The sequence below is a fragment of the Bos indicus genome, chromosome 9, assembly GCF_029378745.1.
Source record: "Bos indicus isolate NIAB-ARS_2022 breed Sahiwal x Tharparkar chromosome 9, NIAB-ARS_B.indTharparkar_mat_pri_1.0, whole genome shotgun sequence".
In the NCBI taxonomy this organism is placed as follows: domain Eukaryota; kingdom Metazoa; phylum Chordata; class Mammalia; order Artiodactyla; family Bovidae; genus Bos; species Bos indicus.
In genome coordinates, this window is record NC_091768.1 from 95,100,162 (window position 1) to 95,122,401 (window position 22,240).

General features: G+C 53.4%; 1 protein-coding gene across 7 annotated transcripts in view; it reads left to right on the plus strand.

Moving 5' to 3' along the window:
* Nucleotides 1-22,240, plus strand: part of SYNJ2 (synaptojanin 2) — a 110,867-nt gene that overhangs the window by 74,932 nt on the left and 13,695 nt on the right. For all 7 annotated transcript variants that reach the window (XM_070796445.1, XM_070796446.1, XM_070796443.1 and 4 more), the window contains 14 exons: nucleotides 1,497-1,669; nucleotides 2,030-2,111; nucleotides 2,731-2,880; nucleotides 2,986-3,151; nucleotides 6,618-6,809; nucleotides 8,182-8,266; nucleotides 9,152-9,292; nucleotides 10,951-11,143; nucleotides 14,170-14,328; nucleotides 17,327-17,483; nucleotides 18,626-18,743; nucleotides 20,245-20,463; nucleotides 20,549-20,627; nucleotides 21,839-22,007. In XM_070796445.1, the coding sequence (XP_070652546.1) occupies nucleotides 1,497-1,669; nucleotides 2,030-2,111; nucleotides 2,731-2,880; nucleotides 2,986-3,151; nucleotides 6,618-6,809; nucleotides 8,182-8,266; nucleotides 9,152-9,292; nucleotides 10,951-11,143; nucleotides 14,170-14,328; nucleotides 17,327-17,483; nucleotides 18,626-18,743; nucleotides 20,245-20,463; nucleotides 20,549-20,627; nucleotides 21,839-22,007 (2,083 nt within the window). The remainder of the gene's footprint in view (nucleotides 1-1,496; nucleotides 1,670-2,029; nucleotides 2,112-2,730; nucleotides 2,881-2,985; nucleotides 3,152-6,617; nucleotides 6,810-8,181; nucleotides 8,267-9,151; nucleotides 9,293-10,950; nucleotides 11,144-14,169; nucleotides 14,329-17,326; nucleotides 17,484-18,625; nucleotides 18,744-20,244; nucleotides 20,464-20,548; nucleotides 20,628-21,838; nucleotides 22,008-22,240) is intronic.

Consider the following 22,240-nt stretch of genomic DNA (forward strand, 5'->3'; position numbering starts at 1 on the left):
GAGTGTGAGCTTCCCGTCACTTCACAGGAAGCGTGTCCCCCGTGGTCCTGGCCCCTGGCCAGTGGAAGCTGAATCCACGGGGTGCGCGTTTCCCGCTGTTTGGGGAAGCCCCGTGCTTGCAGCAGACTTTCTGGTGGCCAGTTTCACTTGGCCAGACCTGCTTTTCCTGTTTGGTTTGTTGCTATAGGCAACAAGCTTGACAAGTATCTCCCCTCCCATCCATCTTGGCAGCAGTGTTGGCAGCTTATTTTAAGAAAAAAGAAGGGGGGGAAACCCTCAAGAACCTTCTCCCCTTTGTGCCTCGACTTTGGGGAGAAGGTGTTCTTAGCTGCCCCAGCAGCTGGTGGACCCCCGGGCCAGAATGGCAGACAGCCGACCTGGGGCCCAATGCAGGAGGCCCGGCTTCTGGGCAGGGAGGGGGTGAGAGGCAGACACTACCTGGAGAGCCTGGGTCATGGTCCCCACTGGAGTCGCATCAAAGAAGCTCCCTCAGCCCGTCGGCTCCACCACGCTGAGGTCCACGCACCGGCAGCTGGCCTGTGACCCATGGCTCTCAGGCCACAGGGGACCGGGCACTTCTGCAGCTCATGAAGCCGCCAAGCGTGCCTGCTTTGGGTCAGCTGACAACCTCAGAACGAGACCTTCTTAATGTCGGTGCTTGTGTGTTGATTTGCATCTAGCCCGTGGGGGTCAGGCACTCAGAGTCATAGGGACTAGACAGCCCGAAGCCCTTCTAGCCCTTTAAGTCACTAGACTCTGGCTGGGCACATGGTGGACAAGCCTGACCTGAAGCCACACTCTGGGATGGCAGCGCGTCATCCTTGGCCCCCAGGGCTGCCTGGTGAGAGTGCTGGGGTACCCGGTGTGGAGGCCAGACCTCTGCCCAGCACCCACCTGCGTGCTTCTCCATCTCAGCCCTGCCTTCAGTCTGGCTCACCTGCTGGATCTAAGCCCCGGGAGGCCCTGAGCCCCCGTCTCCCCCAGGGTTTCATTGGGCCGGACCTCTCCCACCCGCAGGTCCTCCTGGAGGACCCTCCTGGAGGCTTGGCTTGTAGGGATGGGACTGGTTACCAGGGCAACGGGAGCTGGATTATGAGCTCCGCAACCTGCTTCACTGCCCCGGGTCCTGGGACACTGAGCACTGCGGGGCCTGCAGAACAGAGCCGTCCTTCCCCGCAGGCGCCCTCCGGAGAGCCCTGTGGGAGCTGATGTCCCTGCCGGGCCCGGGGCTGCCCCAAGGAGCCACGGGGCAGAGTCACAGAGCCACAGAGCCACAGTCTGGCTGTCTTCCGCCCGAGGCGGACCTCCGGCCCTTCTGCAGGCGAGACGCGCTTTGTGGTTTCGTCCCCAGGGTCGTGTTCTGTGCTGCCCCTTTCCGGATCAGGGCTGGTAAACCGCCTGGTCCACCGTAACCCTTCAGGCCAAGCCCCTGGGCCCTGCTGAGTGATGCGGTTAAGCGGCCAGATGCCCCGCCACCCTCTCCCATCCCCTTTCAGAAGCTGCTCTGGGCTTCCTGCCACGCCGGCGACACGCCTATGATCAACTTTGACTTCCATCAGTTTGCCAAAGGTGGGAAGCTCGAGAAATTGGAGAACCTCCTGCGGCCCCACTTGAAGCTGCACTGGGATGACTTTGACGTGTTCACCAGGGGCGAGAATGTAAGTCCACGGTGAGTCTCACTCATGTCCTGTCCTCCCGCCGGATGGGCTGGCCAAGAGGCAGGCGACTCCTGGGAATGCACCCCCAAGCCTCGCTGCTCCTGCTTTAGCCGGTGGGCAGACCTGTGACATGTCCTATTGGGGAAACCTCCACTGGGGTTTCCGTGGGAAAGACAGAGCCAGACAGGCAGCTTAGGATCCGCTCGTCTGCATCGTGCTGGTGACTCTGGGCTGCAGGGGTGGGCTCTAGGTGGCGGTGGGCTACCAGGCAGGAGGTGAGGGGTTCTCTCTTGATGAGTTTCCTTGGGGGCCTGCAATCCCACAGGCTTCTTCCAACACAACTTGTAACTTGTATCCATTGGTTTCCTAAGTTTTCAGAAAGGCACTTTGCGGATGAACTGTCTCGACTGCCTGGACCGAACCAACGCGGTACAAAGCTTCATCGCCCTCGAGGTCTGTCTCTCGGCCATCTATATCCTGTCCTGGGCTGCTGGGGGGATGGGCTGGGCTCAGCACCCTCGTGGGCTCTTGTGGTCACCGTGGGGAGGGGACAGCCATGTGCCCGGCATCTAGAGAGGGGTCTCGCTGAGGGTCACGTGACCGGTGGCCCCTCACCAGTGAGGGGTGGTGGTGGGCCTCACACACTCTTTGGAAGGACCCCAGACGCGGCGGTCCACGGCCACCACCTGGAGGAAAGACAGGCTGTAGTGGTTGTTGTGGACGAGGGCGGAGTAAGGCTGCCTGAGGTGAGGCTGGGTTTGCAGCCTGCTGCCCGGGTGACCTCCCCTGGCTCCCTGCTGGGAGGAGGCGTGGGGTCAGTGCTGCCCGCCATCCAGCCTTGGCTGTCCTGCTTGCTGGGGGTGTCAGAGGAGGGCTGGGTGGTGTAGATGAAGTCCAGTGGGCCGTGGCGGGAAGCCCCATCCTCCGATGCGAGGGGGCCCTGTCCTCTGAGGGCGCAGAGTCAGCCCCATAATCACTGAGTAGGAGCTCTTGGGGAGTGGCGCCTGGTGGTGTACCCTGGGCAGCTTCCGAGGGGCACGTCGGTGACCGCTGGTCCCTCTGGCTTTCCCAGGTCCTCCATCTGCAGCTCGAGAGCCTCGGGCTGAACTCAAGGCCCATCGCTGACCGCTTCGTGGAGTCCTTCAAGGCCATGTGGTCTCTGAATGGGCACAGCCTGAGCAAGATGTTCACGGGCAGCCGGGCCCTGGAGGGGAAGGCCAAGGTAGGGCCATGCCTCCGGGGGCGGCGGGCGGGCAGACAGGCGGGGGCCCAAGCGGGCCCCTCTCACGGCTGTCTGTCTGTCTGTCCGTTGTCCGGCCGGCGGCAGGTGGGCAAGCTGAAGGACGGGGCCCGGTCCGTGTCTCGCACGATCCAGTCCAACTTCTTCGATGGGGTGAAGCAGGAGGCCATCAAGCTGCTGCTGGTTGGAGACGTCTACAGCGAGGAGTCTGCGGACAAGGGGAGGATGCTGTTGGACAACCCGGCCCTGCTGGGTGAGGGGCTCCCACTTGCCTGGAGCTGGGTGGGGGGGGCGTCCAGTTGCCCTGCCATCCAGAGGACATGCGACGGGTCCAGCCAGCCTGCCCACCCTCACATAATCTTAGATGGCAGGTGGCAGGCAGCCCCTGAGCGAGCTTCTGTGCTCAGAACCTGACCCTTGACTCTAGCTTGACCCGTCTCACGTTGTGACCAGCTGATCTAAACAACCAGCTGCCTTGTCTTGTGTGAGATGCTCAGCCAGGTGCAGCTGCAAGTGGAGGCTGAGGAGAGGCTCAGGAGAACACAGTCATTGCCCTCACAAGTCCTGGAGATGCCGCGTGAGGCCACGTAGAGAACCCCAGGGTGGTCAGGAGGCAGAAGGGCGCTTAAGCCATGGTTATTATTGGGGTTTTCATAGCGAAGGCTGGGTGGGGTAGACAGTGTGGCACAGGCTGGCTGGAGTAACTCTGGAGCTTTGGGCTACAGCCGTGGGCTGTAGGTGGATGGTTGCTCAGCTGTGTCTGACTCTGCAGCCCCATGGACTGCAGCACACCAGGCTTCCCTGTCCTTTACTATCTCCCAGAGTTTGCTCAAACTCATGTCCATTGAGTTGGTGATGCCATCCAACCACCTCATCCTCTGTTACCCCCTTCTCCTCCTACCCTCAGTCTTTCCCAGCATCAGGGTCTTTTCCAATGTGTTGGCTCTTTGCATCAGGTGGCCTAAGTATTGGAGCTTCAGCTTCAGCATCAGTCCTTCCAGTGAATATTCAGGGTGGATTTCCTTTAGGGTGGACTGGTTTGATCTCCTTGTTGGGAGGACGTCGACTCCAGGGAGTGGGGGCTGGAAAGAGGAGGCGCAGCTCTGGACTGGTTGTGTGCGCAGAACAGGTTCTGGCTGACTCTGAGACCGGGCTTAACCCCAGGAAGAGCAGTCCCTCCCCACCCCGAAGGTCGAGCTCCACAATATACAGAAGATAAAATTGTTTACACGAAACCAGCTGTCACTCTGGTTTCCGGGAGCCTGTTCTTCTGGACTCACGGAAGCATTCACGCTCCTCCTCTGTTAGTTTGGACCGTTTTCCAAACCGAGAGGCTGGGAGAGATAAAGTGGGCTCCCCAGGAGCTGATGTCTTTGAATGTTAACTTACTCCAGGAATCTTTCTCAGCTAGAAAGGGTTCTTGGTCCCATTGCCACATGTTATTTATAGGCATTCTCCCCTGAGGGTAATCTCCTGTTTCTGTTATGACCCGGGACCCTAGAAATCCTGCAGTAGGTAGGCTGCCTTCCACTCTTAGGGACAGGACTGTCATGGTTCCCTCAACAGCTAGAGGTTTCTTTTCTTTTTTTTGAAATTAGTTATACTTGACATGTTAGCTTCAGGTGTATAACATAATGATTTGCTATTTGATGTTGCAGAATCAGTTCAGTTCAGTTCAGTCGCTCAGTCGTGTCCAACTCTTTGCAACCCCATGAATCGCAGCACGCCAGGCCTCCCTGTCCATCACCAGCTCTTGGAGTTTACCCAAACCCACGTCCATCCAGTTGGTGATGCCATCCCACCATCTCATTCTCTGTCGTCCCCTTCTATGCCCTAACCAGCATCAGGGTCTTTTCAAATGAGTCAGCTCTTCGCATCAGGTGGCCAAAGTATTAGAGTTTCAGCTTCAACATCAGTCCTTCCAATGAACACCCTGGACTGATTTCCTTTAGGATGGACTGGTTGGATCTCCTTGGAGTCCAAGGGACTCTCAAGAGTCTTCTCCAACACCACAGTTCAAAAGCATCAATTCTTCGGCACTCAGCTTTCTTTATAGTCCAGCTCTCACATCCATATATGACTACTGGAAAAACCATAGCCTTGACTAGACGGATCTTTGTGGACAAAGTAATGTCTCTGTATTTTAATATACTGTCTAGGGTGGTCATCACCACAATAATTCTAGTTTACATCCATCACCACACATAGTTACAAAAGGTTGTTTTTTCCTTGTGACGAATGTGTAATGCGACGCTGTTAGCTACAGTCATCATTCTGTACGTCACACCCCCAGGCTGCTTCTTTCATAGCTAGAAGTTTGTACCTTTTGGCCACCTTCATCCACTGCCCCTCACCTCCACCCTAGCCTCTGGCAACTGTTCTCTGCATCTGTGACTTCATTTTTTCTTAAGGTTTATATACGGGGATGTGTTGAAGATTCCGCATAAAAGTGCACTGGGGGCTTCTTTGGGAAATTTTTAATGGCATCTTACCTCCTAGGGCTTCCCTGGTTGCACAGACATAAGGAATCTGCTTGCTATGCAGGAGACCCGGGTTTGATCCCTGGGTTAAGAAGATCCTCTGGAGAAGGGCATGGCAGCCCACTCCAGTATTCTTGCCTGGAGAATCCCATGGACAGAGCAGCCCAGCAGGCTCGAAAAGAGTTGAACACAACTGAACGACGAACAGTTTCACTCTCCCCTAGAGCAGGGGTCCCCAGCCTCCAGGATCTAACGCCTGATGATATGAGGTGGAGCTGATCTAACAGTAATAGAAATAAAGTGGACAATAAATGTAACGCACTTGAGTCATCCTGAAACCACCCCACCCCACCCTCGCCCTGGTCCATGGAAAAACTATCTTCCACGAAAACCAGTCCCTGATGCCAAAAAGGTTGGGGACCACTTCCCTAGAGCCGGTAAACATTATAGGTTCGTGGAAAAGAAGGGGAAACCTAGCAGTTTTCCTTATAAAGGTGTATAACTCTTTTCTTAGAAATTTTTGGAGTTTTTGAAAAATTGGTTTGCCCATGCTGAAAATGGCTTCACACCCCTTTTCTGCTTTTATTCCTCCATTGCTGCGGAAATTCCTGTTTGGCTTCTGATAGGCAGGGTGATGTTTGTGTCAACCCTGGAGACGAGGCCACCTCAGGACAAGTGGAAAGAAGCTCTGAGTGGCACAGTGCGTCTCATTTCATAGCAGAGTGTATGTGATGGAGATTTGGCTTAAGTGCCCAGTTTAAAAAATGGAATATATTTTGGCCGTCTAGAGGACGGACCTGGTTCAGAGTAATGATTTTTTAAAGGCTTGAGTCTGGGGGTACCACAAACCGTTGCTGGTGCTTGGACTGGAAGATGGAGAATGCAAAGTGGGTGTCAGAGCCGAAGTTCCGTGCGGGAAGTTGCAGGGTGCCTGTTGATGAACTTCCGTGGGATCATGGCGTGACCGTGGAGGATGGGTGTCCCTGTGACCTGACGTCAGAGCCCGTGTGGCTGTGCTGGGGGAAGGGTGTGGAGGGGACATTGTAGCAGAAGGGCCACAAGGAGGTGCTCTGCTCGTGGTGGGCTTTAGCCTCATCCTCATAAGGCCCGGCCACTGGTTCCTGTGGATGGCCTCGGCGTCCCTCTCTGGCAGCAGCCCTGGCTGGGTTTCTGGGGGTGTGGGGGAAATGCATGAGTTTTGGGGTGCAGACAGACACGCCCTTTCTGTGTCCCCGATAGTGACTCCCAAGATCCTGAGAGCCATGTCGGAGCGCCAGTCAGAGTTCACAAATTTCAAGCCGGTGTGCGTGGCTGTGGGCACCTGGAACGTGAACGGTGGGAAGCAGTTCAGGAGTAACCTGCTGGGCACGGCCGAGCTGGCCGACTGGCTGCTGGACGCGCCCTCGCTGTGCCGAGTCACCGGACCCCCGGGTGAGTGCGGCCGGGTCAGGGTGATGAGTGTAGAGCCCCCTCGCCACGGGCCTCGCCCACAGGTGGGAAGTTGGGTGTTTGGCCTTCTCGCTCCTTAGAACGTTCAGCAAACGCTGTGGTCTGACTTTGCAGAAGATGTCCAGCAAGTTACATATGTGGCACCTTTTCTTTTCCAAGTGTTTGGAAGGGTTACCCAAGCGGTGAATCTCCGTTTTCTCTTCACACATAGATTTTGCACTTTTTCGGTTTTGATGTCTAGAACCCTCAGGCTGTAAGAAGTGAGTGAGATGCCAGACCCGGCCCATGCCTTGACCCAGAACACACACCCCTGCCTTTTCTCAGACCCCTCTTATTGACACATGTTTGCTTCAGCAGTCATGAAGAAGTTGTGTCCCCTTTTAAGAATAAAATAATTGCGAGGTTGGACACCTCACCTTTTATCCTATGTCATGCAAAATAATATTTAATGGCCTCAGAGGTCAGTATCCAAACACGTGCTTTTTCTCTGAGAGTCAGCCGTTTATTTAGGCCTTTGGTTTTTCTCCTGCTCATCTGGGTTCCCGTTCCCTGCCTGCTGTGTGCAGTGCTGGGGGGCGTGTGGGGGGCTGCACTCATGTGCCTTGATGACGATCAGAGCCCAGAGCCCCGTTTCCACTGTCTGTGCCCTGTCTGCGTGGGGCAGGGGGCAGGGTACCGCAAGGACACGGCTTGGAGTCATGGGGATGGCTTAGGGCTCGTCGAGAGGGATGTGGCCGGTGGCTGCAGGGCTTCTGTTCACCAAAGGCCCCTCGTTCGAGGGAAGATAGAGCTGAACAAAGAGCTGATGAGAAGCCCCTCTGCTTGCTCTGCTGTCTGTAAACCAGCATTTCTGGGGCAGACTTCATCACAGCGGGTCCATCCCCTGACCCTCAGGACACCAGAGCCCTGGGAGAAGACCACAGTCGGACATTAACCCAGAGGGGCTGGTCCAGGGCTGTGAGAGTACTGAGGGCCACGCAGGTTTGAGCCAGTGCCCTCCACCTCCCGGGAGCTTAGGGCCTAGCAGGTTGGGGTGGGGCAGGTTGGGCCCGGGGCAGGTCTGCTGGCATGGAAGTTATGAGTCCAGGCACTTTCCACGTGTCCTCTGACTTCATGACCACCCTTCAGGGTGACCATTAAAGTGTCCCTTTTGAAAAGCAAGCCACAGAGAGGTCAGTGATGCTCCTGGGATGCAGGCAGGGAAGGGCCGTGTGCACAGTGGGAGCTGGAGGGAGGTGGGCGTGTGCTTGCCTGTGGCCAGGAGGGCTTGCCCAGGCCGCGGGGCTCTGGCCCTCAAGTTGGCCGCACCGGCCCTGGTGGGTCTGACTTCCTCCGTCTTCTGCTTGTTCCGCAGATGATGGCGGCAGCCCAGCTGACATATTTGCCGTGGGGTTCGAAGAGATGGTGGAGCTGAGTGCGGGGAACATCGTCAATGCCAGGTGGGCGGCCGGGCCTGGGGTGTGGGATCCCGAGCTGGGGTGGCCACTAACCTGCGACCCTTGGTGCTGCCCGAGTTCCTTAAGTCCTCCCAGACGTGCTCCTCCCTGTTCCTCTCTCTGCTGATTGAGGGGCCAGAAGGAAGGGTGGGGGAGGCTCTGTGCTCCCGGAGCTGCCTGGCCGGGAGGGTTGAGTCACCAGCTGCCTGTGGTGTGTATGAGCCCCGAGGGTGTGGGCTGGGCTGGAGGGGGGCTGACTCACGTTTCCTGGGGAAAGATGAGAGAGGGAGAGGTGTAAAAAACCCGTACAAAGGAAGGAAAACCACTGGACTAACATTTGGTGTGAACTCAGCTGGACTCTTTCTTTCCTAGTCCGTTGTAAAGTACTTTCTGAACGAATAATAAAGCCTGGTTCTATGGCAGTCTAGTGGTAAAGAACCCACCTGCCAATGCATGAGACCTAAGAAACTCTGATTTGATCCTCGGTCCAGGAAGATTCCCCTGGAGGAGGAAATGGCAACCCACTCCAGTATATTCTTGGGTGGAGAATCCCACAGACGGAGGAGTCTGGCGGGCTACATATAGTCCATGGGGTCACAAAGAGTCGGACAAGACTTAAGTGACTTAGCGCGCACACGTGGAGGTCTTATGAGTAAAGCCCTGAGCTGGGTGGCCGGTGGCAGGGGTAGAGGTGATGTGCGGAACACAGCCAGAAACACGCAGATAGTACGCTGTAAGGACTGAGGCTCAGAGGGCCCTGATGCAGGTGTGCAACTGATATGATGTCAGTTTGGTAAAAAAGAACCAGCTCAGTGCTGGAGGAGTCTCCAGGTGGGAGAGCCTGCGTCCAGCTAACTGTGAACAGCATCGCTGCTTTCTCTCCTCCAGTACCACCAACAGGAAGATGTGGGGTGAACAGCTCCAGAAGGCCATCTCGCGCTCTCATCGGTACATCCTTTTGACTTCGGCACAGCTGGTGGGCGTCTGTCTTTACATCTTTGTGCGTCCGCACCACATCCCCTTCATCAGGTAAGAGCATTTCGTTTACAGACATCTGGGGGAACCCGGGATTCTTTTATTCCCACTTCCTTTCCCCCGCCCCCCACTTCCTGCAGCAGGAATCAGGACCTGCCATTATTTTAGTCAAATGTAACACAACCCCCAGGGAAAAACCAGGCTGAATAGAATATTGTCTAGCATTTAAAAAGCCTCGATGGGAACTTCTAGCTCGGGAAGCTGGACCCTTTTTGGAGCAGCGTTTCACCATCGCTGTCAGCCAGGCTCAGTTGGGCGCAGGGAAGGGGTTCCTTGCTGCAGTGTTAGACAGGAAACCTCTGGCCTAGAGCTGGGTAACTCATCAGGAAATGAGTTGTTGTCTCTTTTCAAAAGAATTCTACATTTCAAAAGATGTGTGGGCAGAAACTCTCTACCGCTGTCACCCTGTTACTCAGTCTCCAAAGTGACAGATTTGTGAATGTCATGAGGGGAAAAGCCTTGGAACAGGATGTCTTTTAGGAAAGGGCGTGTGTGTGTGTGCACGCACAGGCATGCATGTGTGTTTTAGGGTTGGGAGGAACTCCCCTTCTCCCGCAGCTGTCTCATAGCCTTCCCTTGCTCCCTGGTCTCAATCATGTTGTTAGAGTCCCTGCCAGTCTTTCTCTTTGCCGATGCCTGGCATTGAGCTGGCCTGACCCCTGAACCCAATAGGGTCACACAGGTTGTGCATCTCCTCAGAGGTCAAGGACCACAGACTGCCCGGGGCAGCACCTGAGAGCAAAATGCTCTGTGTTCCTAATAATCTCTTCTGTGACCTCTGGGAAACTTTACGGTTCGTGTCCCCCGTGGTTGCTGTAACAGCCTGGCAGTGTCCACAGGGAGTGGGTAAAGGTCGGTTGTGGTTACAGTGAGGCTGCGGTTGGGGTCGGGATCAGAGATGGAACACGGGGAAGGGGTCCATGCCGAGGGGCTCCGGGTTTCCCAGGCGCCCGCTGAGGTCCCGACCCCGGTGTCCTTGGCCCCGAGGCCCTCCAGCCTAGGGCTGGGTGAGCGCGCACTCTTGCTGGCAGGTTACCTCATACCTTGTCTGTCGGGCGCCAGTCCCAGGGAGCAGGTGGAGGCTCCGTGGTCCTGTGGACCCGCGCACTCCCTTGCGTGCATTGTAAGTCAGCATCTTAACACCAGCAGGCCACTGCTTGGTGGCCACCCCCCTCCACCAGTCCAGCACAAATAACTGGATGGCTCCTGTTTCTTAAACGTACGTTGATTATCTGAGGGCCCCTCCTGTACTTTGCAGAAAAGCTGTGTAGGATGCGGTGGCTGCTTCTGCTGTATCTGGGAGACCAGAAGCAGGTGGTGGGGGAGGTGATTCAACTCCAATGTACTTCGTGGGTGCTTGTGTGAGCAACTTCGGACGGAGCTGGGACCACAGAGAGGATACTCCTGTCTGCTCCAGGGGGCTGCCCCAGGGCGAGGAAGGGAAGGGGTGACGTGGAGTGGACGGTGACGCGGGTCCCCGTGTGGCCTGGTCCCCAGCGGTGGGAGCCTCCGAGCGGATGGTGTGGGGGGGTTCTCGGAGCCCCCAGCCCCGAGCTGCCACCAAGTGGCTCGTCTCTGTAGCAGAACAGCGTCTGCTTTTCCTTCGGAGGCACTGGGAAGACCCCCCACCGCGTGTGCACTCTCTGTTCCAGGGACGTGGCGATGGACACGGTGAAGACGGGCATGGGAGGGAAGGCGGGGAACAAGGGCGCCGTGGCCATCCGCTTCCAGTTCCACAGCAGCAGCTTCTGCTTCGTCTGCTGCCACCTGACGGCCGGGCAGTGCCAGGTGAAGGAGCGGAATGAGGACTACAGGGAGATCACCCAGAAGCTGAGCTTCCCCATGGTGAGCAGGGCGGTGGGCGGTGGCTGGGTCCCTGCCCCGGTCAGCCCCGCCCGGTGTTCTGAGCAGCTGCAGGAGGGTGGGGCACACGGCTCTAGGAGCATCCCTGCCCTGGGGACTCAGCATTCCAGGAGGGGGAAACGAGCCAGGGAAGCTGAGATAGAGGTGAGCGGGCGTCCAGCCCAGGAGTGCTGGGTTCCCCCTGTATCTCTGTACCTTGCTGAACACGCTGATACACCCTGCGTGTTCTTATTCTAAGGCAACTGCGTGGAACTGGGAAGGAGAACCCGTGTGCTCTGTCTTAAGTTGGGAAAGAACGTTTGAATCCAAACCCAGTGTACGATTTGGTTTTCCTGAGACTCACACTCACCTTCTTGTGGTGGCTCAGAAAAGAATACCCGGTTTCGAAACCAGTCCATTTGGGAGCCCCCGGATCCTGGTCTGGTTTCTTGGTTTCCAGTATCATGCATCATGCCGCCCTCTAGCGGGGGTTCCAAAGTTTTCATTCTGAAGCCATCTCTGCAAATTCAGATTTGAATGTTTTCCTTTCTATGTGGAGATGATGGTCTCACATACCGTCAGCCCCCTGCAGACACACCTGTTCCCCAGCAGTGAGAGTAGACTTCAGCCGTTCTTGCCATGGATTCTGTCTGAGACACGGCTGGGTCACAGAGCTCTTCTGTGTAAGGCCAGATCCCTTAAAACTGACATCCTGTTCAAGGGCCTGCACTCAAGGCAAGAATTCCTTAGTTTTCATGAAGAAGAGCTTGAAGTTGTTCAACAATTAATCCTTGTTGAAGCTTTTATTTCTTGGAATAAAAATAAAGAAGTGAGTTGGGAAATTTGTCACTGTAGTTTGCCAGATTCAGTTCAGTTCAGTTCAGTTGCTCAGTCGTGTCCGACTCTTTGTGACCCCATAAATCACAGCACACCAGGCCTCCCTGTCCATCACCAACTCCTGGAGTTCACTCAGACTCATGTCCATCGAGTCAGTGATGCCATCCAGCCATCTCATCCTCTTTCGTCCCCTTCTCCTCCTGCCCCCAATCCCTCCCAGCATCAGAGTCTTTTCCAATGAGTCAACTCTTCGCAAGAGGTGGCCAAAGTACTGGAGTTTCAGCTTTAGCATCATTCCTTCCAAAGAAATCCCAGGGCTGATCTCCTTCAGGATGGACTGGTTGGGCTCTCCAGAGTCTTCTCCTTGCAGTCCAAGGGACTCTCAAGAGTCTTCTCCAACACCACAGTTCAAAAGCATCAATTCTTCAGTGCTCAGTTTTCTTCACAGTCCAACTCTCACATCCATACATGACCACAGGAAAAACCATACCTTGACTAGACGGACCTTTGTTGGCAAAGTAATGTCTCTGCTTTTGAATATGCTATCTAGGTTGGTCATAACTTTCCTTCCAAGGAGTAAGCGTCTTTTAATTTCATGGCTGCAGTCACCATCTGCAGTGATTTTGGAGCCCCTAAAAATAAAGTCTGACACTGTTTCCACTGTTTCCCCATCTATTTCCCATGAAGTGATGGGACCGGATGCCATGATCCTCATTTTCTGAATGTTGAGCTTTAAGCCATCTTTTTCACTCTCCACTTTCACTTTCATCAAGAGGCTTTTGAGTTCCTCTTCACTTTCTGCCATAAGGGTGGTGTCATCTGCATATCTGAGGTTATTGATATTTCTCCCGGCAACCTTGATTCTAGCTTGTGCTTCTTCCAGTCCAGCGTTTCTCATGATGTACTCTGCATATAAGTTAAATAAGATTATGTAGGACTAATATTTTCTTTTTGTGTCTGTGTAACTTGAAAAAAAGTAAAGTCCAACCCTTCTCACTTGAAATGTGCTATTTTGAAGTAGCAAACATGGGACACAGTTTCAATAATTAAAGAGTTGATAATAGAGCTCTTTTTCGGTAGAAATATTGAGGGTACCCATATTCTATACCGGTGCTATTCAATAGAGTAGCCACTAGCCACAAGTAGCTATTCAAATGTAAAATAGATAAAATAAAGCCAAAAGCCCTCAGTCACACTGGCCGCATTTCACGTGCGTGGCCCCATCTGGCTGGGCTTTGGACAGCTGAGGTTCAGAGCCTTTCCATCACTACCGAGCATTCTTTTAGGCAGGGCTGCTCCACATGGTTCCCTTATTGGGCTGTGATAATTTCAGTCTTCTGTCCAGAATATTGTGGCCTGAGGGGAGTGGAAGTACCACTCAGTGGTAGTGAACAGAAGCAGGTTTCACGGCATGGCAGATCTGAGTTCATATCTTGCCTATATCATGCACTCGTGGTGTAACCTTCAGCAGAGTTTCTGAACTTTTTTTTTTTTTTTTCTTTTAATCTGTTAGAGAATCAAGAGTATGTGCTTCTCAGGGCCACTGTGAAGACAGGGCACCTCAGAACAGAGCCCAGCATTGTGGGCGGAGGATACTGTGCTGCTATTGTTGTGATTCCCGGGTGGGGAAAGAGGAAGATGTCTGAGATCGACAGGGCTGCCCTGGATGCGGGCACACAGCTGACTGGGCAGGCTGGGGGCAGGGGGACTGATCAAGGCGGGTGATGGAGGATCAAGGATAAAAATGTATGAAACCCATGAGCTTTTACAGAGTTGCATGTCCTGAGCGTTTATACTTATTTTCTTAAACCTCATTCTCATAACACTGAATATTTGGGCCATTGTTGTTAGGATACAGACATAAGGAAGCAGGGGTACAGCCTGGCGGCCGAGATCTGATGGGCAGAGCGAATACTGGCCATCATGCGCCTTGTATTAGGGATGGTGCTTTCCCCAGACCACTCAAAAACACTATTTAAAGTGTAAAAAGTAAGCCACATGCAAGTCTATTGGCAGGTTTTTATGGCATTAGTGAAAAATGAGATGCTTTAGCAGACTCTTGTTTTAAAAATAACATTTTAAGAAAAACATATCTGCCTATCTTCTGTATGGTGAATTTGTTTTTCCCCCTCTCCCACATTTCCTTGCAAGATGGATCAAATCATCAGGATTTCTTTCTTTTTATGACTTAGGGAAGAAACATTTTCTCTCACGATTACGTGTTTTGGTGTGGTGATTTCAACTACCGCATTGATCTCACTTACGAAGAAGTCTTCTATTTTGTTAAACGCCAAGACTGGAAGAAGCTTCTGGAATTTGATCAGCTACAGCTGCAGAAGTCAAGTGGAAAAGTAAGTTGTGCTTTTGAAATAGTTTTTAACACCTGCTCCAGAGTGGAGTGTGCATGAGTGTGTTCTACATTGCTTCAGTCCTCTCCGACTCTTCGCGACCCCATGGACTGTAGCCCGCCAGGCTCCTCTATCCATGGGATTCTCCAGGCCGGAATACTGGAGTGGGTTGCCATGCCCTTCTCCAGGGGACCTTCCCCACCCAGGGATCGAACCCGCGTCTCCTGTTTCCTGCATTGGCAGATGGGTTCTTTACTACTAGCGCCACCTGGGAGCCCCCAGTGTGGAACAGCATCTACTGAATGTACACGCTCGTGTTTGCAAATTAAGCTTCATGCGTGGATGTAACTGATTCTGATATGGTAGAAAACGTGCCAGCATAAGAAGTTAGAGACATGTGAGTCTCCATCCACACTCGTGTCCTGTTCCTGCTTTCTCTGGCCACAGTCAACGTCTGTGTCTTCTCGTGGCCGGAGGGGCTGTCGCTGTTTGAAAGGACACTGGCTACACGCAAGCCACCGCAGCAGCTCAGGGTGATAGGAGCCTCTATGCCCCGGCGCCGTGGTTGGAGGGGCAGGAAGCTGTCCCTTCCTCCTCCAGACAAACTGAACCCTGGTCCAGGGCTTCCCGGGGAGTAAGTTTGAATCCAAGCTGATTCAAACAGCCCCACATCAGCCTCTGCGCACACAGCTGGTGAGGATGGCGGGTTTGATGTACACAGTCCAAACACCCTGTACTCGGGCTGAGGCTCGTAGGAATGGCTGTATGTCAGGCGCACTAAACCAGCAAGTGACATGCTAGACTCTGCTCAAAGCAATTCATTTTGGTGATATCTCTGTTTCTTGTTAGTGAACATGCTAACAAATTCATTTAATACACTGTCTAATACACTTCACACACCGACTTGTACACATAGTTCTCAAGACCATCCTACAGATTAGGTATGATACCCATTTTATAGATAAGAAGACTGAGGCCAAAGTCACATAACATATCCAAGATCACAGAGTCAGTAAACAGAGCCATGATACAGCCCAAGACCGTCAGAGTTCAGCTCAGACTTACCTTGTGCGACCCCATGCAGGTTTTTAGTGCCTCCTCAGGTCACGATGCAAAGGTGATGGCACCCCACTCCAGTACTCTTGCCTGGAAAATCCCATGGACAGAAGAGCCTGGTGGGCTGCAGTCCATGGGGTCGCAAAGAGTCGGACATGACTGAGCGACTTCCCTTTCACTTTTCACTTTCATGCATTGGAGATGGAAATGGCAACCCACTCCAGTGTTCTTGCCTGGAGAATCCCAGGGACGGGGGAGCCTGGTGGGCTGCTGTCTGTGGGGTCGCACAGAGTTGGACACGACTGAAGAGACTTAGCAGCAGCAGCAGGTCACGACGTAACAGGGAAGATTCAGCTATAGGATCTGTCTTCAGTTCAAGGTCACACTGGCGGGCCTCCACACCTCGGCACCTGTTTACTTCCTAGCAGGACAGACTGAGGGGAAGGGAAGCACAGCTAGTTCCATTCACCTGGTGAAAGCACAGCGGGTTGTGTGGCGCAGGCAGGGAGGGCAAGACCCCTTCTGAAGCGAGATCTGGTCATTCCTACGGGCTTTCTGTCGTCCCCCTCGGGGACGTGGGTCGCTGGGGATGGCCAGAGGGCAAAGGGACCTTTACAGGCCTTTCTGTTAAGGGTCCTTCTTCCTTCCTCCTGCCAGTGTCCTCCACACCCTTCCACTTGAACACCGAGTGAGTGTCTGTTCCCCGGCTGCCCACAGCATCAGGGCTGGACCAGGGTTAAGTGAAGACGGAGGGGAACTGGGCTTCCGTTCTGAGCCGCTCCCTACCTATGTTGACTAAAAAGATGTGCAACATGAGAGTTGTGAATTGTTTTATTTGGGGCAAAATGAGGACTGCAGCCCGGGAGACAGCACATCAGAGAGCTCTGAGAGAGTGCTCCAAGGCGGCAGTGGGGAAAATTAAACATATAAGATTTTGGTGAAGGAGGAGTTCAGTGCAATCAAGCACTCACTTTACAAAAGGTTTTCTGCTAGTCACGAAGGGATTTAGTGATTTCTCGATATGAAGGGATGCAAAGATTGGGATCAGGAAATCAGTTCCTGAAAATATCTATCAAAGACCAGTCCCACTGGGTTCCCTGGAGCACTGAGTGCCTCATTCTCCACCCTGAACTCCCTCAGTTCAGTTCAGTCGCTCAGTCGTGTCTAGCTCTTTGCAACCCCATGGACTACAGCACGCCAGGCCTCCCTGTCCATCACCAACTCCCAGAGCTTGCTCAAACTCATGTCCATTGAGTTGGTGATGCCATCCATCCAGCCATCTCATCCCCTTCTCCTCCTGCCCTCTTTCCCAGCATCAGGGTCTTTTCCAGTGAGTCAGTTCTTCGCATGAGGTGGCCAAAGTACTGGAGTTTCAGCTTCAGCATCAGTTCTTCCAGTGAATATTCAGGGTGGATTTCCTTCAAGATGGACTGGTTGGATCTCCTTGCAGTCCAAGGGACTCTCAAGAGTCTTCTCCCTGAACTCCCTCAGGGGGTATTGAAGGTCAGCAGCTGCAACAGCACAGAGCTCAAACTGCAGACGCAGATGGGAAGTGTCCTTGGCGAGTGCCCATTTGCAGTTGATAGCCAGTTGGTTTAGTTAACAGATAGGGATCAAGGCCTTGCCGGGGCTGGGCTGGACAGTCCTCTCGCATGGAAGCGGCCTCCTTGCCTGCGTCTGTCGCTGTCCCCCATGTGATCGATCTGGTGCTAAGGCGGGTGGGAGGCCCAGTGGTGTGTCCTTCGGCAGAACAAAGAGATGATCGTCACTTTTTTTGCTGATTAAAAGGCGTTCAGATGTCCCGTATTCGACATGCCTGCCACTATGATGTAGGTTCTGTTCCTGTCGGGAACAAAAAGAACTGCTTTGGGACATGCCCTCTGGTGTGTGTAACGGACGTGACCTAGGGGAACTGAGATGGTCCTGTGACTTCTCCTCCCGATAGATATTTAAAGACTTTCACGAGGGCACCATTGACTTTGGACCCACCTACAAGTACGACGTGGGCTCCGCTGCCTACGACACCAGTGACAAGTGCCGCACCCCCGCCTGGACGGACAGGGTCCTGTGGTGGAGAAAGAGGCACCCTTCCGACAGAACAGGTGGGTGACACGTGTGCAGCGTCAGACGCGGAGGGGCGGTGACCCGTGTGCCACGGGAAATCGCGTTTCCTAGTCCAGTGCTCTTCGCTCTTTAAAGAACAAGGCTCCTGTTAACCCAGGACTACAGGAAACTCATTCCCGATGTTACCCCTAGGCTTTGGGAGTGGTGCTTTGGGGGAGCCCCCCTCTGGCCTCTTTCTAGAGACTGCAGCCTATGAGTGTGCGGGCTCCCGGATCTCTGCATCTGTGCCTCGTGGCTCTCTGCCCACACCACCCCACCCTGCTGCCTTTTGTTCACAGCGGGGACCAGGGGAGAGGCCCTGGGTCCTCCTCTCGGGCACCTCTGCCTCTCACACTCGTGCCCTTTCTCTAGCCCGTTTTGTTCAGCCCAGCTCTTGCCTGCTGAAAGCCCCAACTCCAGATCACACATGAGCAAGACACAGGAAAGATAACTTTCATCCATTAGTCGTTGATTGTGTTTTGAACGATTATTGAAGCCCAGCAAGAAATGCAGTTTGTTAAAAAATTCGAACACCTATAAACTGATACATAAACAATTAAACTGTCCTGGTGAGACGGATGCTGAGATTGTAAAGCCCAGAAATCTCACCTGCAGATTGAGAAGATGCGTTTTTGTCCAGATCAGTTTGTGGACATCTGCGCAAGAAGCTTCTAGTCCTTAGTCTCTGCCTCTCCTACTGTACAAAGAGTTGCGGGCGTCCTGTTTACCGTGGGCCCGGGGCAGGATGCCTGCAGCAGTGACTGCTGTGTTCTCACCCACTCCGCCTGCTCAGGACGAGTGTTTTTTGTTTTTTTGGCTGCACCTCGAGGCACATGGGATCTTGGTTTCCAGCCAGGGATAGAACCCACACCCCCTGCATCGGAAGCGCGGAGTCTTAACCGTGGGACTGCTAAGGAAGTCCTGGGGGAGGGGTTTTTACCCCAGGCCCCAAAGCCACCTTGACACAGTTTCAAGTCCAAGGGGTTAGAGCCACTGAGTCTGAGATAGGAGGTGGGCCGTGACATGGACCCCCGCTCTGTAATCAGTGTTTGTTCGTGTTGATAAAATTTTGTCTTGTATGCATACGATTATGTCTTGTATGTCTTTGTGTGCATCTCCTGATTGGAATCTCCACGCGCAGCTGGAGAACTCAACCTTCTAGACAGCGATCTGGATGCTGGCACCCAACTCAGACACACCTGGTCTCCCGGTGCTCTCAAGTATTATGGCCGGGCAGAGCTGCAAGCGTCTGACCACAGGTAAGGTCCTGGCCGCCGTCAGCATGTCCGGTGCTGGGGAAGGCGGGGTCGGGTGTTCCCTGCAGAGAACAGACCTGCCCATCCGAATGCGTGTGTGTGCATGTGTGACATGAGGTAAAGCAAAGAACGTGTGACAAGTAGCTGTGTGCTTGCCACCAAGAATTAATCAGTGTTAGCCTTTTGTCATCACTCCACATCAAAAGTGACTTCATTTATGAAAATTGCCAAGATACAGCCTGTATGATGTTTTGTGTCATTTAAGTTTTGATAAATTATGTCATTGTGCAACTTGCCTTTTTGTTACTTAAATATTTTTGAGATAGTGATATTGCTGTTAGAGATCTGATTCTCATTTGCAACCACTGTCCCGTATTCCGCTAAATATACCCATTGAATTTACCCACTCACCTACTGATGAATATTTTCCTAATATTTTATTATTAAAAACACCACAGAGTTTATAGTATTAGATTCAGGATTTTTTTGGTTTTTTTATTGATGTATAGTTGATTTATGTTGTATTTCTGCTACACAGCAAAGTGACTCAGTAATACATACATATACACTCTTTCTTATGTTCTTTTCCATTATGGTTTATCCCAGGATATTAGATATAGTTTCACTTATCCACTTAATATGGTAGATGTCTTCAATAAGATGATGTCATCTGCCTAATAGAGGATTTTATAAATTTTTTGTAGAGTAAACCCATCCCTATGTAAAAATTACAAGATTTGCCTTATTTGCTGCTGATCTGTTTTCAGTGAACGTCAGGTAGATTTCTACAACGTTGTTCTTAGCGCATAGCATACGGTCATGTGGCTGTGTCGTAACCCCTTCCCTCTCCTGGGACAGTTAGAGGTTATTCCTTTGTCCCTCCCATCAACAGTGCTGCAGAGATCAACCTTGCTTATAAATCTTTGTCTGACTCTGGTCGTTTCCTCAGAACAAAATTCTAGAACTGAATTTGTTGGTCAAAAGATAATCACTTTTGAGGTTCTTAACACAAACCTCCAAATAGCGTGCCCTGCAAAACGCTTGAACCCCCCAGCCCAGGGAGAATCCCCGCTTTTCCACATCCTCAGTGGTCCTGGGTGTGGTAGTTGCTCTGTCGTGTCCAACTCTTTGCGACCCGATGGCCTGTAGCCTGCCAGGCTCCTCTCTGTCCATGGGATTCATTCTCTAGGCAAGAATGCTGGGGTGGGTTGCCATTTTCTTCAGCAGTCCTGGGATTACATGCAAAGAACCTTTGCTGATGGCTGCTGTGGATTTTCTCTCAAATCATCTTTAGACAGAAAAGCCAAGATAACGCCAAGGTTAGGGAAAGACGGATGGAAACTCCAGGACTGGAGAGCTCGGTTCCAGGCCCGAGGGGTTGCCGCACGCTTGGGCTGCGTTGTCAGTGTTTCCTGTTGACAGCAGAGTCTGGATGGCGGTTGGGCTGGGGGACGGTCTTGCCCTGGGCTAACGGTGCCCTCTCTTCCTTCCGTGTCTAACGCAGACCCGTGCTGGCCATCGTGGAGGTGGAAGTGCAAGAAGTCGACGTGGGGGCTCGGGACAGGGTGTTCCAGGAAGTGTCCTCTTTCCAGGGCCCCCCGGATGCCACCGTCGTCGTCAACCTGCAGTCGCCAAGCTCAGAAGAGAAGGACGAGTTTCCTGAGGACGTGCGCCTGGAGCTCATGCAGACCCTGGGGAATTACGGGACAATCGTGCTTGTCAGGTGGAGACACGCTCGGGCTGAGCTGGGTGCTCATCACTGGACAACATGAACCCGGGGCTGACCTGGCAAATCTCCTCTCTTCCAGGATCAACCAAGGGCAGATGCTCGTGACTTTTGCCGACAGTCACTCGGCACTCAGTGTGCTAGATGTGGACGGAATGAAGGTGAGGCATGCTTGATCACCCGTGGGGCATGCTTGTCCCCTCCGGCTTCTTGTGGCTGGTTTCTGTGAATGTAGACGCCCACAGGAGGGCAGGAGCTGGGTCTCTCTTTATCACATCTTTTTATTGGCTGTGCTGGGTCTCAGGTGCTGCATGGGCTTTTCCCTAGTTGTAGCGTGCAAGATTCTATTCCCTCGTTGAGGTGTGTGGGCTTCTCACTACAGTGGCTCCTCTAGCTGTGGGGCACAGGCTTTGGGGCACACGAGACGCCCTCACTGTGGCTCCCAGCCTCTGGAGCACAGGCTCGGGTTGTGACGCATGGGCTTGGCTGCTGTGTGCCATGTGGAACTGAGACTAGAGATCGGACCTGTGTCTCATGCATTGGCAGGTGGATTCTTTACCACTGAGCCACCAGGGAAGCCCCACATCTTTTTTTTTTTTTTACATAAAAATTTTTTTAAATTTATTTTTTGGCCATGCCACAAGACATGTGGGGTCTTAGTTCTCTGACTAGGGATCAAACCCATGCCCCCTGCATTGGAAGCCTAGAGTCTTAACCACCAGACTGCCAGAGAGATACCCTCATTACCACCTCTGCTTCTGGTATCTGCCCTCCAGCCCCGGCTCCTTGCAGGACTGGGGAGAAACAGCAAGTTTTGGAGCACCGTGCCCCCTGCGTGACTGGGGCTCCCTGCGCTCACCCCCCACCCCGACAAGAATATTGGGGTCGTGCTCTCTTCATGGGCTTCCCTTGTGGCTCAGCTGAGAAGAATCTGCCTGCAGTGTGGGAGACTTGGGTTCGATCCCTGGGTTGAGAAGATTCCCCTGGAGAAGGGAAAGGCTACCCACCCCAGTATTTTGGCCTGGAGAATTCCATGGACTGCATAGTCCATGGGGTCGTGAAGAGTCGGACATGACTGAGAGGCTTTTTCACTTTTCTGTCTCCATGGTTTGGGACATGCAGCTCATGGTGGTTTCCATTTTGACGAATAATGTGCTGGTTGTAAATTCACACCAGATGAAAAGCTTGGGATGACAGTTCGACTTCTATTCAGACCAAATGTGAGCTGTGCCGGGCCTGTCCGAGGTCTAGACCCTCTGGGAAAAAAGTGAAGGTGGGCCTGGCTCCCGATGCATGCCTTCGAGTGAGAAGCACTTTGGGGTCAGAGGGTCTGAGGTCAGCGATCATTCTCGGGTGGCCGCTCTGTCCTCAGGTGAAGGGCCGAGCCGTGAAGATCAGACCAAAGACCAAGGACTGGTTGAAAGGTTTGCAAGAGGAGATCATCCGAAAGCGGGACAGCGTGGCCTCCATGTCCCCCACGGCCACCTCCTGTCTCCTGGAGGAGAACTGCGACTTCACGAGTCTGGACTATGAGTCGGAAGGTGAGTCACCCCCCAGGACTTCCTGCTCTGTGTGGCAAGGCTGGCAGACGAGACCTTCTCCCAGCACGAGAGCCTCAAGAGCCCTTCTGAGACCCCCGCCTCGGGAAGGTTCCAGAGACCCCTTGAAGTGCAGGCTCACTCTCCAGGCCAGAGTTGGGGGGCATTCATGCTGACGGGTGCTACCTGCAGTGCTAAGACTGGAGGCGTCTGAAGGTTCACTGAAGACAGTGGTT